The 14,384-nt window shown below is 37.1% G+C and overlaps 1 protein-coding gene across 1 annotated transcript; it reads right to left on the bottom strand.

Moving 5' to 3' along the window:
- Positions 1–1,585: 1,585 nt before the first annotated feature.
- Positions 1,586–14,085, bottom strand: FKBP14 (FKBP prolyl isomerase 14). The gene is made up of 4 exons (XM_045792948.2): positions 13,709–14,085; positions 10,782–10,933; positions 7,346–7,473; positions 1,586–5,096 (listed from the first exon to the last, which is right to left on the bottom strand). Exons 1-4 carry the CDS (start codon positions 13,903–13,905, stop codon positions 4,938–4,940), a joined length of 636 nt encoding a protein of 211 aa, XP_045648904.2. The 5' UTR covers positions 13,906–14,085; the 3' UTR covers positions 1,586–4,937.
- Positions 14,086–14,384: the final 299 nt, after the last annotated feature.

Below are 14,384 nucleotides of genomic sequence, written 5' to 3'. Positions count from 1 at the left end.
AACTAAGGTCCAAAGGGTCTCCCTACCCTTCTTTCATTCTGTACAGTAATGAGAACCGTCCCTCACGGCCTCAGTTCACATCGTGTGTGGCATTGTTTCTACTGCAACTGTTTACTGGAAAGGAAATTACTTTTACCTTAAAGCAGTGTGGAATTTCAAATTAAAGAAATGACTTGTAAGTTCCCAGAAATCCCCAAGTGGGATATAATTTAGCTATTACTACAGACCAAGGGGACAGCATTCACTTTACTCCAGATTTTTAGAGTAAAACCTCAGCAAACATCTCATGCAATTTGTATTTAGATCATAAAATAAAATTAATGTTAGTCTAGCTCGTAGGCACCTAGATTGGCTTTGTAAATTATCAGCTGACTCATACTCACTGAAGTCATCCATTTTATGCCAGAGGCTTTATTAGCAGTACAGGAACACAGAGGACCGGTAAACAAAAGAATCCATGGAGAGCGTGCTAGGTGTTACAGATCTCCCAAATCTTCCCAATGTGTGTATCCATTTATTTTCCTTTACAATAATCTATGTATATCAAAATGAGTCACTTAATTCCTTTGGTAAACCAAAGCTGAAGGGATTTAAAAAAATTATTGTTGGTTTTACATGGAGAACTACTAGGAAATGTTACCTAAATTATAAGCGAAACATAGAAATGTAGGCAAAGTACGGAAAGATTCCAAATTGACCAAATGGAAGTTTAACTGCATGGAAAAGACAAGTCTTCAGAGAAGGGAAATCATGTACTAGAGAGAGCATGTCAATGACTATCTTTGATACAAAACTATATGCATGTATGTATGTAATTTATTCATAATATATGTATATATTATACACAGCACATAGTTTATACACTATACACACATATACATATATTTATGTTTTTAAGAGAATAGTTTCATTTTTTCCTAAATCTCTTGACCTTATATTCTTCTCAAGGGATAGGCTGTAGATAATTCTGAAAAAATAATATAGAATAATAATTTTGGAGACGTCTGGGACTCTTTTCTCTCTTCTAGTAGAAAAGTTCACAAAAACATATTTACTGATGATCTAACTTTTTGCTGTAGGAATTCAGAGTCATAAAAAAATTTCTCTCGGGAAAATACTATCTCACACAACTTATCCTTTTGACCGTATATTCATTTTCAGGCACAATTAGTTGCCCCAGTGACCAACACTTTACAGAAGACAAAAAAAGACTATTAAGAGAAAAATATAGGAGACTGTATATTTAAGGGCAGGGAAATAATTAATCATCTCTCAAATTAAAGATTCTTAGACCACCCGCATCAGTATCATCTAGCAAGGCAGGTTAAAATGCAGATTCATGGGCCTAATCCAAGAATTAATCAGAATCTCTGGGGAAAGGGTTCAGAAATCTGCATTTTAAACACATTTTCCATGCAATTCTGGTATCCACTAAATGTGAGTGACTGCTACATTTCTGCAACATTTAGGAACCAAAGCATACCTCTCCTTGTATTTGAGGGTGGAACTATGAAGGATCTTTTCCTGCTGTCAGCCTGGACCTGGAGGTAGCAGAGGCAGGGCTGAAAGCAAAGGCAAAACAATATTTTTTTTTCAAGATTTATTTATTTTAGAGAGAGTGAGAGCACAAGGTGGGGGGAGGGAGGCAGAGGGAGAGAGAGAATCTCAAGCAGACTTCCCACTGAGCACGGAGCCCGAAGACTCAGGGCTCGATCCCACAACCCTGAGATCTTGACCTGAGCCGAAATCAACAGTCTGACGCTTAACCAACTGAGCCACCCAGGCGCCCCAAGGCAAACCAATATTTTAAACAGAAGAAAGAATTTACCTTCCAGTAAAGACTCCAAACCCAGACATAAGAATATATGGATTTCATTGCACTAAAGAGAATATGCAAATCTTACTAAAAACAATGCTACAGATATAGGAGACAGAAGTACTATAATTTTCATGTTTTCAAATGGGCATATAACATTTTAGATTTCAATTCAAACGAAAGTCAGTAAGAAACAAAAACTAAACAAAACACCCTTATGACCAAGTGCTCTGTATCTCTTGAAAATAAGTTCCTTGTTATTTTTCCCCAGGGTGGCTATTACGATGACAATTCATTTTTTTTAGTAAAAAGTTAAAAGATAGAGTTTTTCCCATAATACTCCACCAAGTCTCTTTTTCTCGAACTCTTGCAATTTCCAAACAACACTGAGAAATCATCCATACATTCAGTTCAGTGGGAACAGATAGCATGCTGATATCTAATATCATTGTAGATGGACAGAATATACTATTATCATGAATAAGGTGAGTACAAATTCATTTCCACAAGTAAAGATTCAAATGGCTAATTCCCCATTCAAATCAGAAATCATTGTTTCCCGTTATTTTTATGGCAACCCGGTATTTCATTTAATTACATAAGGTATTTTATAGTACTCATGTACTCATTGGGCATTAATCATCATAATGTCCATCTCTGACAAAATAAAATCCCAAACCAAAACAATAGTGATAACTACCACCAAAACCAAACAAATTAAACAAAACCCAACACATATACTTTCTCCCGTACCCCACATTCACTATTAACTACTGCCCGTCATGCTCAATATTTAATGCTTATTTCAAGACAATTTAAAAGGAACCACAGCTTTCCTTACAAATATATCTAAACAGAATAGATAATCAGAGGCACGAAGTGTCACTACACCCCTCTCCTACGACGACTTGTCCATCTTCCCCATCTGGTTTCAACATAAAACCTAGAATAATAGTTAGGAACATCAATAAAGCTGCTGAGGAAACAGGTGCTTGAAGAATTTTTCAGAAAACCAATTATTCCCCAAGTAAAGTTTATTTTGAAAATACAACATTGTCATATAAATTTAAATAGGACACATCTAGCAATATTAATGAGTCAAATTATATTACAAGTGAGGTCGCCATTGATGTCTGATTATTTCCGTGAATGGAAAGACATAAACTTGCAGCTAAACCAAAGGCAGATACTTAAAAACAATCATAACTTATTTATATGCTTTCATTTCATACTTCTGTCTAAATATTTAGATGGGAATTGATATAAAGTCACGTGAGATAAAGAAATATGCTGCCCGAATAATCAAAATTCTTTTTACTTTCCCTGCTCTACCAGAGATAGCATTGCCAGTAATGTCTATACGAGGTGGTACCACGTGACAAGCTCGTTCCCTCCTGATGAACACAGCATAAGGCTTTCGTATTGTGGTTCGTAACTCCTCCAGGTTGAGGAAAACAGCAGTGACAATTTAAGAGTTTTCTACATATAGCTGATTTCATCAGAAAAAGGTGTTATATATGTCCTTCCCAAGACCTTTATGTTTTAATGAGGAAAATGCAATATACAACTAGTGAAAATAGCCTGTATATAATAATTATTCGTAATTCTCTAAAACAACAACAACAGCAACAACCTACAGGTAAAACAAGAATGAAAGAACTAAGACACACACCCGGACCTTCTCACAGTAGAGGGTTTTTGAGGGAATTCAGTGCTAACCCCAACAATGAAACCAGAGCCATTCCTAGATCAGGGGAAGAATTCAAAAGCACCCAAAACAGCCAATAAACCATCTTCAAAGGATAAGGACCCAAAGATAAAAACAGCGTTGACTGTTAGGAGAACAAATTGAAGAGAGAAGTAGGCCCAGTGAAGTCAAAGGAGGACAATACAAGATACTGAACTTGGGGACTGCAATCTTGCTGTACAACTTAGCTGTTGACCTCGGGCAAAACAATCTCTTTGAAGAATAATTTCCTCATCTATAAAATAGGTTCGCCAAGATCCACCAGCTTTGTTCATAGGCTTCAGAACAATGAAAATCAAAGACGATGCCCTTGAGATCACTTCCTAAACAATAAAGAACTATTCTTAGTGAAATGGAGATTTGGGGGCTTTTTCAAAGTAGTAAGGATAAAAGCCAATTTCAGGGAAAATTATAAAATCCCATTTTTTTGACCCAGGACAGATTTCTATGCAATAGTAGCTACTGTAGGCCTGTGTCATATTTTTGATAAGCAGAAATGGGAAATTTTTGATTGGCTTATAAATTTCACTCATGATACAATGTTACTGTAGTGGAATACACTAGTTATAGATTTTATTCATTAATATACCAGGAAGGGTCATCGGCTAGACTTAAAAAGTAAACACTGACTAAACACAACTCTGTACCTCAGCTACAAAATTTTGACACATTATTACAAAGAACCACATACATAAATAATTTGTCCTATTAATCATTATAGGTTATTTATTAGTCACTAAGAACCGAACCTTATAGAGCTTAAGTCCTGGGCAGAATGTTTCAATGTATACATATTTATAAGTCATTAACTTTGTTATTCACTGCAGCATTGCACATCTACTCAGTAGAGCAATAACTGTGAACAAGGCCAGTTCAACAACTATTTTCCTCTTCCCTTAAGCAGACTCAAAGGCAGTTACAGACACACTGTTTCATTATAACATGAAAACAGTAAGCCTTGGGCTATAGCCCAAGGCTCTTCAAATGTCAGTATCTAACTTGGAGAAAATAGAGAGAAGTAGAAATAGAGGGGGCTGATTTGTGCAATAACCTGGTCTCATGTTGGGCTTGCTCCCGGCTGCAATATTTTTAAAATTACAAGTAAGCAAGTTAAACAGAAGGCTTCATATGTGAAAGTGGAAAATGGTCCAGAAGTCTTCTATTCAAAGACAAATTAATTTTTTCTTCCCAATAACTCACCAGAAAGAAATGGGCACTTAGGACTCCTAAGGGTTTCTTCGAATAATATTCAGAAAAATATATAGAAATAAAAAACAGAAAAAGAACAGCACATTATTTAAAAATAAGACTTTCTTTAAAAATGGTTGCCCTGTCTTTAAGGATGCATGCCATAGAAAGTGGGCACGTGTTTCTCTATAACTCATCATGTTTATATGTAAATTCTCTGGCAGATATAAATCCATCTTTGTCTTCATCTTCTTTATCGAAAATATCCTCCACCAAAACATCATGATGACTTTCATTCACCACTGCTCCGTGCTTTTCAAACTCCTTCTTTAAATACACTTTAACCTATAAAATAATGGGTCTCGTTAATAATTCTAATTCATAAGATACCCATATCAAGCCAGTTAATATCACAGAGCAGACTGGTAGTTCATTTGATTATATATAACAATGACTAAACAACTGTAATATATTTCTAATGACAGTAAAAGAACTGTAAGGAATTTTTTCCCCTTAAAAACTGTTGCTATACTGCTCCAGTAGAGACACAGAATATTGCTCAGAGGCAAAGATAAGCCTTATATTATCTGAAAAATACCCAATGAAAGCATATTATCTATTCTTAATCTGAGTCTAAATAAAGCCAAGCATTTGAAAGACTGCAGTCTTTCATTTCATTGAATTATCCAGATCTCATTTTCTAACTAGGGTCAGAATTCCAGATATTTCTTAAAATAAGATTAAAGGATGGCATTTTTTTAAACTTATTTTTAAAAATCTTTTAAAAGTTTTATTATTTTAAAAAAATCCAGTATAACATACAGTGTTACATTAGTTTCAGACGTACAATATTGTGAGTGATTCAAGAATTCTATACATTACTCAGTGCTCATCATGGTAAGTGTACTCTTAATCCCCTTCACTTAGTTCACCCATCCCCCATCGGCCTCCCCCCTCTCCTAACGGCATTTTTTAATTTAAGTAAGTGTATGGTAATAGTACATGCAGTGGACCTGATTATGAGCATGCCTCATGACCTTCCAATCTCAGAAATTAAAGCAAAATTCACCCTAATGAGTGCTTAGACTAAAAATTTCCACTCTCGTTCAGATATTTAAAGATATAAACAAAATACTGTTCTTAATTACCCGCTAGGTTCACCATAATGCAGTTCAACCTGTATTTTCATTTTTAATCAGATCTCTAGTACTCCTCCTGTTAGATCAGTAATTTCAAATCCTTCCCCTCCTACCGCCAATATGCAAACATATGACATACATTAACTTTTAAGAGTCAGGAGATTTAATGAAGTTGTAAAAAAAAAAAAAAGGATGATTAAAGTTAAATGGATTAATGTAGAATGAATCTCTAGGATATACTGTGTGAATAAAGCAAGATGCCAAATATTATGTATATCATGCTACTTTTTGTGTAAGAAAAGGGGAAATAGGAAAATGTATTCACATTTGTTTGTATTTGCATAAAGAAACACTGGAAAGACACTTTAGAACCCAACAAAACTGCATGCAGAAAGGGGTAGATGACATAGTTGAAGAGGATGTGGATAGGAGAAAGACTTCTTAATAAACACTTTTTAACTGGATTGATTTTCTTTTGAACCACGTGAATGTGTTATATATTTAAGATTTTTTTTTAAATGAAAGGTAATTAAAATTTATCTTGGACAGAAAAAAGTCCTATGACTGGTAATACTATGAGGTGTTATAAATTTAGTAACTTGTAGATCATGACCCTGTGAGTTCATAACAACTTGACTTATTTAAGACTTAATCATTTCCTGGCTGTTAGAATGAAATTGATCAAAACATAAAAAGGGACTTGATTTCTGACCAGCCAAGGAACGGTGGAGAACATGGGCAAACAGAAAAACACAGAGCAGATGTCTACCTCCACTTCTTTCCCCACAGCAGCCAGACTAAGACAGGTATGTGTAAAGATGGCTGCAAAAGCCTAAATAAATAAAGATAGAAGTCTTCTTGCTTTCTCCTTACTCAAACACCAGGACCAAAAGGGGGCTGGGAAAGATCTCCTGCTCTGGAAAACCCACGCTGAAGTCTCCTTTCTCCAGGTGTGAACCAGAACAAAACAGCATGTGGGTTGTTTGCTGCTAACTGCTAGGAAATTATAAGTGCATTTAACAGCCAGTTTACAGTTTTAAACAGAAACCATCAACATGAGATATTTCTCAGGACATCTATGTTTCTTATATAGCAACTCCAAAATGAGAATTGTCTTACCAAAATGGATCTTTCAGACACTCAGGGTAAGGGCAAGATACAGTGAACCTTAAGTATGGTGGGGGGGAGGTGGGTGGGGGCAAAAGAACGAATGATGTTTCTTAAGTCTCAATATATTTCTCTCCAAAACAAGGATTTCCAAATGGGGGGGGGGGAAGCCAACATTTGAAGCATCAGTATTTTAAGAAAACTTATAAATAATACTTTATCCAAATAAAAATAGACTTTCTTTAAAAACATATTTTTTAAAAAGTGAGAAGAAAGAAAGAAAGAAAGAAAGAAAGAAAGAAAGAAAGAAAGAAAGAAAGAAACAGAACATGAGGAAGGAAAGATCACCTCAGCTTTAGAGAGTTTCCAGTCATCATTAAGATCCATTTCTTGGAATGACTCATGGGATCTTGGTCCATTTCGAATTTCCAAAAGATCAATGTTAAATATCAGCGTGCTCTCTGGGGGAATTTTACCTGACATGAGGAGAAAGGAGGTTAAGGCTTATTTAAACAATCCCAGAGTTCTGATGACAGAAAACTTACGATACTGAATAAAATATTCTTTTGATTGAATTAAATGAAAAGCCTTCCTAACATTATCACATGTAAATTACTTATATTTTACTCAAACAAATAGAATAGAGAAGGACTAATCCAAACTAGTAGATCAAAAGCAGTCTGTTTCTGGTTTTGCAATTACAAATTGTTTTGTGCACACAAACAGACACATACATACAGATATGCCTAATGGCCTGGTATTAAATTTCAATATAATTAAGATATTACATATTACATGCCAAGAATGACTTAAAGGGCTTTAGATAATTCAGAGTTAATTATAGTACAAGTGATTTACTAACGTTGGGGTCACCAAAGTCCTGACCTAGAAATATATATAGTTCTGCCATCTCCACCACTGGGAGGCAGTATCAAGCTGAGTGAGAGCTGGTGTCATAGTAGCTGGTATTAAAGCTTACTCCTGCCCTTCTTTAAGCCTTTCTTCATCTGTAAGATGCAGAATTTGTGGAGGATGAAGGAAGATAAATTCACGCAAAATATTTAGCATCATACTTGATAACTAGTGAGCTCTCAGTATATGTTAATAAGACATAATTCTCTTACAGGCTTTAAAAACAATACAGAAAGGTTCAACAATTTCAGAAAGTTAGGCAACACCCCCTCTGATATAGAAGTTATACCTATTTTGAAGACATTTCATGGAGAAGAAATTAAAATAAATTTCTGAGAAGGAAGATAAAAATCTTTAAAAACGAAAAGAGCTTTGTTAAAGTCCCAGGGACCTAAAAAACAAAACAAAACAAAACAGAAAACAAAACCTTTCTGGGAAGTATGAACAGTTTTTTTCAACTCGTTTCCTTATATTTAACATACAGGTCTGGGTAAACATTACGAGTATTTCTTAGTCCTCCCCACCCACCCAAATCCCACATATTTCCATGAAAGAGCATTTGTTAACTATTAAAGAGAACAAAACTTACACTGTGTGCCCAAGCTTACCATTCCAGATCTAGACAGAGAAGGGGCATGCACTAGGTCGTTGATGAAACTGGTGTCTTTCCAAAGGAGGCATGCAAACATGGTACCAAAGGACTACAAAATTAGTGTTAAATACATATTAGCAGAGTTAGTTTCATGGCTCTCAGTTTGGAGGAAATGACTCAAATTTAGATCTCGACTTGTTACAAAGTAAAATTGAGTTAAATACAGTAGGACTAATACTACATATACATTAAAGGTGAGACAATAAAGATACAGGAGGAAGTTGTAAAATAATATTTGAACACCAGAGAAACATTTTCTTTTCTTTTTTCTTTTTTAAGATTTTATTTATTTGACAGAGAGAGAGACAGCCAGCGAGAGAGGGAGCACAAGCAGGGGGAGTGGGAGAGGAAGAAGCAGGCTCCCAGCAGAGGAGCCTGATGTGGGACTCGATCCTAGAACGCCGGGATCACGCCCTGAGCCGAAGGCAGACGCTTAACGACTGAGCCACCCAGGCGCCCCAGAGAAACATTTTCTAGATACTTGATTTTCTTCCCTAAAGAGATTATTAAAATAAGAATTGAATTTGGTAAGTAAATCCCATTCTGTGCATAAGATTTATATGGCAAGCTCCATTTTAAAATATACAATGCCTCACAGATGGCACTTACTTTCTTCTCAGGAAACTGGGGCTAGGATTCTCACTTTGTAAATGGTTAAGCTTAGACCTAAGGATCCTGTGAAGTCTATATTTCTACAGTATCAGAGTGGTTCCCTGTCTGTTCTGATGACTACTTAATAATTTCTTTTGGGAGGGGCACCTGGATGGCTCAGTTGGCTAAGTGTCCCACTCTTGATTACAGCTCGGGTCATGATCTCCTGGGTCATAAGATCAACTCCTGGGTAGGGCTCAGTGCTCCGTGGGGAGTCAGCTTGAGATTCTCTCCCTCTGCCCCTCCCCCCACTCACTCACACACATGCACTCTCTCTAAAATAAATATTTAAAAATAATATTTTTTCTTCATTATGTAATACATGCCCATTGTAGAGAATTTGTAAGAGACAGAACCAGAAATAAAAATAATTCCCAGCCATCCATTGTTATCATTCTTAATTATTTCCTTGTGATTCACTCTGTATGTCTATATACTTTTCTCTAATACTTAGTATTATATATACTACAGCTTTATTTTCCACTTTTATATATAACATTATATCATACATACTTGGATATAATTTTTTTTAATCTTTGAAATGCCATTTCTTAATAACTGGGCCCTATTTTATTTAGCTAAAGCCTTCTCATTATCCACTGAAGTTGGTTCCAATTATTTTTGCTATTAGAAACAGTGTAGTAATGGACATCTCTGTTCACAAATCTTTCTCCTGATACCTGACTATTCCCTTAGGCTAAATGAGAAAGGAATTATAGGACACATGCATATCCTACACAGGAAACATCATCTGGTCTCTTGTAAATAGTCCTTTGGAAAGCTGCTCAGCTTCCCATGCAAACAGCAGGAGTGCATGCCCACCCTGCCACAAACTAGCACAAAGTCTCCTGGAATCAGCTAGCCCATTTGCTTCTGTTTTATTAAACTCATTTCATGTCACTCCATTCATTTTTATAAATGAATTATTTAAAAAGTTATAAAACAACTTTAAAACAAGAGTGAAAACAACCTCCAAAAAAAAAAAAAGCCTGGGTGTAGAAAACTTGAGTTGTGAGTCACTGGCAGCCCACATCTAACCCTCATTCAATGCCTTAATCATCTACATTTTACATGTTCAACTCATCAAAACACGTCTGTTGAATAAGCTTTCTTTGCATTGTTAAAATAAATCGATGAGTTTCAGCTGGGGAGGATGAAAAAGTTATGGAAGTGGATAGTGGTGATGCCTGTATAACAACGTGAATGTTCATAGTGTCACTGAACTGTACACTTAAAAAATGGTTAAAATAGTAAACATTATGTTATGTGTACTGTGCCACAATTTTTTTTAAAAAAAACCATTATTTGGGTTATATGGTGGTTAATTGTTAATGATAGAGTTGAAAGTTCCAGAACTTCTTATCATTAGCTCAGTTGACCATTAAGATATAATGGCTTTAATCTGATCATTTCAAATGATAATCAAGACACAATCATACTTCCAAAAAAAATATACATTCTCTACTTACTTTTAGGGGAAAAAAAAACACATAATAGTTACTCTGATTTCCGTCTCCTAATCCAGAGAAAAACTCCAATGCTATAGTAAAAATGTAGAATTGTTATTACCTTTTCCTTCTTTTCCATAACCCAGGGCAGGAGGAATGATGAGCTTTCTCTTCTCTCCTACACACATTCCCTTCAAGCCTTGGTCCCAACCTTTGAGAGCCTCCAGGATGCCCAAGGTAAACCAGATGGGCTGACCATTGTTATGTTTGTGACTACAGTGGAAAGAGAACACATTAGACCTGTTTAGTAACTCTATTTTTTTATTGCTGTGGTGTATTTTTTCCACCCATAAGTGATTAAATTTGGAAATTAACAAAAACAGCTACATACATACACATAAAACCAAGTCAATTTTGTAATTCCCTGCCCGTATTTCTTGATACAAATTTCACACAATGACTCAGGTAGAGAAGGGCAGAGGGAATCATAATAAAAACAGTTAATAACTATTTGTGATTTACTGTTTACCAGGTATTACCCTAAATGCTTTGCTTTTTTTTAACTCTGACAATGATCAGATGAGATAAATACTATTATTTCCCCATTGTACAGAGGAGGAAACTGAGGTTAAATGTGCCAGTGTTTGATCCAGCTCCAAAGTTCAAGGTCTTAACGATAGTGATGCTGTCCCAGGAAAATCTTAAGGGGGCAAAAGAGGGAAAGAATAATGGAAAATGGGAGAGTTTGGGAAGGAAGATGAGAAGCTAAGGAGAATTTACTGCCAAGACACACGGGTCCATACCCACATGGACAATGGAGGGTCTAGCCTACTTACAAACTGTCCTGATGTAAGCCTGGTGATGGCTCTGAGAGGTGGAAAAGGCTGTTCTTAACCCTGAACCCTACCTAGATGCTGGCTGCAGGCATCTTCTGTGGGGCTCTGCAGGGAAGCCTGGAGGAATGGCCCCTCAAGGACTGAGGGAGAAGGAGATAAAAGTGTCCTGGCTCATGAGCTGGAGAGAGGCCAGCCTAAGAAACCCAGTTAGTGAGCTACTAGGGGGCTTGCAGGCTGAGTAGTGCCTGAGTCCCAAATAGCTCTTTCAGTGCAATAAGGAAAGTGTTCTCAAAGATATCTTATAGGTGAGAATGAGAAATCACTCTGCTAGGTTTCATGGGCACCATGGTTAGTTACTAAATCCAGGTAAAGGCCATTACTTCCTCTTTTCCTTAATTTCCCCCCATGACTAAAGAAACAAATTGCCAACTGTAGAATACTTGGGAAGGCTAGAACAGAATAAAGAAGGAAGAAAACAATCTGCCACCCAGCGCTGACTACAGTTTTGACACATTTCTTGTCACAGCTAAAGGATTTAAGCTATTTACCACACAGGCTATCGTTCTGAAAATGGCAAACGTGCTTTGCAATGGACTATTTGATGGTAACTCTTCACAAAGCTCAGGGTTAGCAGTTCCTGACCATTTACATTGAGGCTGCATGACAACAGTCCCCTCGTCAGGTACTATAACATTAGTAGCAAACTGCCAAATAGTGTCTTATGGCTACCGCCAAAGTCCACATAGGTTCTGAGACCTGAAAGAAATCAGGCTATGTCAATATCAGACTAAAAATAAAGATGTGATTGAAAATTTAAAACACAAATCTTAATATTGTTTAACATTCACTGTGGCACTAGCCTTGTCGATAAAGAGATAGAGCAGTTGAGAATTCTATAGCAAGCCACTGTTTTGGTAAGTTGTGGAAGGGCTAACAGAGTTCAGAGAAGGGTGCCATTCCCTTCTCCAAAGACAGACCAGGACTGAGTGCTCAGTGAAGGCAGGTTATCAAAAACCAGATCTAGGAGGGGCCACAAAGTTTCACTACTTTAGTTCATGCCATTCTCTCTACCTGGAATGTCCCCTCTGCTCCCATTCTCCACCGGGAAGGAACCCTCCACCCATCTTTCAAGGCCCATCTTAATTATGATCTCTGGGAAGTCTTTCTTTTTCTCCACCTCTCAGAGCATAAATAATTCCAGACTCCATTATGCTTTGTGAACATTTGAAAATGCCATACTATTTGGCATGAGTTACTGACTTGTCTTCCTCCTCTCTGCAGCTGATGTACTGCTGGAGGACAAGAATCCACTCTTAGTCACCTTTGCATCCTTAAGGCCTGATTGTGGCCACTCAACAAGGGTTTGTTAGGTGGACAGATAAATGAATGGACAAAGGTGGAGAAGCCAAAAATTTTTAATCTCCCTAGTATCAAGTACAGGGCCTAACATAAAAGAAATACTCAATAAATACTTTTGGAATGGAATGAAGAGAATCAATGCCTAAGTAGGAATCAGTACACTTGTAAAACTTTTCCATGTCGCAATTTCTGTTTATAGAACAGAAATAATGATAGTGTAACCACCTGAAAATCCTTCACTGTAGGTATTGGATTAATCTTCCATAACCACACCCACACCCATCAATGAAGTCTTTGAATTTCTAGAAAGAAACAAATCATGAAACAAATCATGGTACTGTGCTTTGACCAAAATGTCATCTGTAAGAACAAAGTTTAAAGAGATCAATGGCTTAGCATTAGCATACCCTACAACAAGCAAATAAATGATTGTGTATTCTCATCAAGTCGCTATGGAAAGTTTTCAGTAAATTTCACCTACACCAAATAAAAAATGGAATTGGGTCATTTTCCCTCGGGAATGGAATTTGAAAAATGAGAATTCCTTTAAGTTTTTTTTCCCTATGTATTGCCTAACTATACACCTAGATATTTCTGTAGTATTTCAAAGATTCTAGCGCTAATTTTTATAATAAAAAATTAAACCTTTATCCTTACCACGTTTCCAGTAAGGACTTCAAAGGCCCCGTTATGCAAGATTGTCGTTAAACAATTTCCTTTTCCAAAGAAGAAAATAATATATTGCAGTTTTTTAAAAGAGAGGTAAAACCTGATACAGGCTACTTTCCTGCCCGAGAGCTGGCATAGGTGGGTGGGTTTTTCACTATTTTACCTTGAGGGTATAATTACTTACGTGGAGTGAAATAAGGAGCCATCCTTTTCTAAGTAACCTTCATAGTGGACCAACATCAAATCCCCCCCTTTGGTCTTGCGATGGCAGATGAAAGGCTTCTGGAGCACCTCAATTTTCACTTCTGGTTCAGGGATCAGAGCCCCACTCAAAGAAGTGACCAACAGCGTCAGCACCGCGTTCCACAAGAAAAGCCTCATGTTGCTGGAGTAGGAAGGAAGTTCCTACAAAAACAAAGAAAGGGCCCCCGACCTCATAGAGCTAAGAATGTAGTTGAAGACTTAAGGACAGCCTCTGGCACGTTCATAATTCCCTGTTCCTAGCAGACGTGGCACATTTACTACAACTTTCCCACGCACGGCGAACCCACCTCTAAAGAGTTAAATTCCATACCCTGGTCTGACTGGCTCTCACAGCTCTGCCGCCGGCGAAGGACGGCTTCCCATTGGCTTGCGGTGCTGTCCGCTGGAGCCTCTCAAACCAATGATGCTGCAACAGTCACAGGCGGGCGGAGCCGGACACCAGTCTGGCTGTGAACCGCAGGGAGTGGTCCTAGAGCTCGACGGATTAAAGAATTTCACAACCTCGGATTTCGGGAGACCGGGTGACGCTCTGGGCTAACCTGAAACGCCTCCGGCAGATTTACATCTGTAAAATATGCGAGCTCAGCTTGCTGGGA

The sequence above is a fragment of the Ursus americanus genome, chromosome 3 (assembly GCF_024610735.1).
Source record: "Ursus americanus isolate L20-20 chromosome 3, mUrsAme1.1.p, whole genome shotgun sequence".
Lineage (NCBI taxonomy): Eukaryota > Metazoa > Chordata > Mammalia > Carnivora > Ursidae > Ursus > Ursus americanus.
Note: the sequence above shows the minus strand (reverse complement) of the source record. Positions and strands in the feature narration are given on the sequence as shown.

What these genes read in the sequence shown, in the direction of transcription:
- FKBP14 (XM_045792948.2), bottom strand. Translation starts at nt 13,905, where the DNA reads ATGAGGCTTTTCTTGTGGAACGCGGTGCTGACGCTGTTGGTCACTTCT. An exon ending in GGCTCCTTATTTCACTCCAC is followed by an intron (nt 10,934 to 13,708) that starts GTAAGTAATTAT and finishes TTTCCACTGTAG; the next exon opens with TCACAAACATAACAATGGTC. An exon ending in TTATGGAAAAGAAGGAAAAG is followed by an intron (nt 7,474 to 10,781) that starts GTAATAACAATT and finishes TCCTCATGTCAG; the next exon opens with GTAAAATTCCCCCAGAGAGC.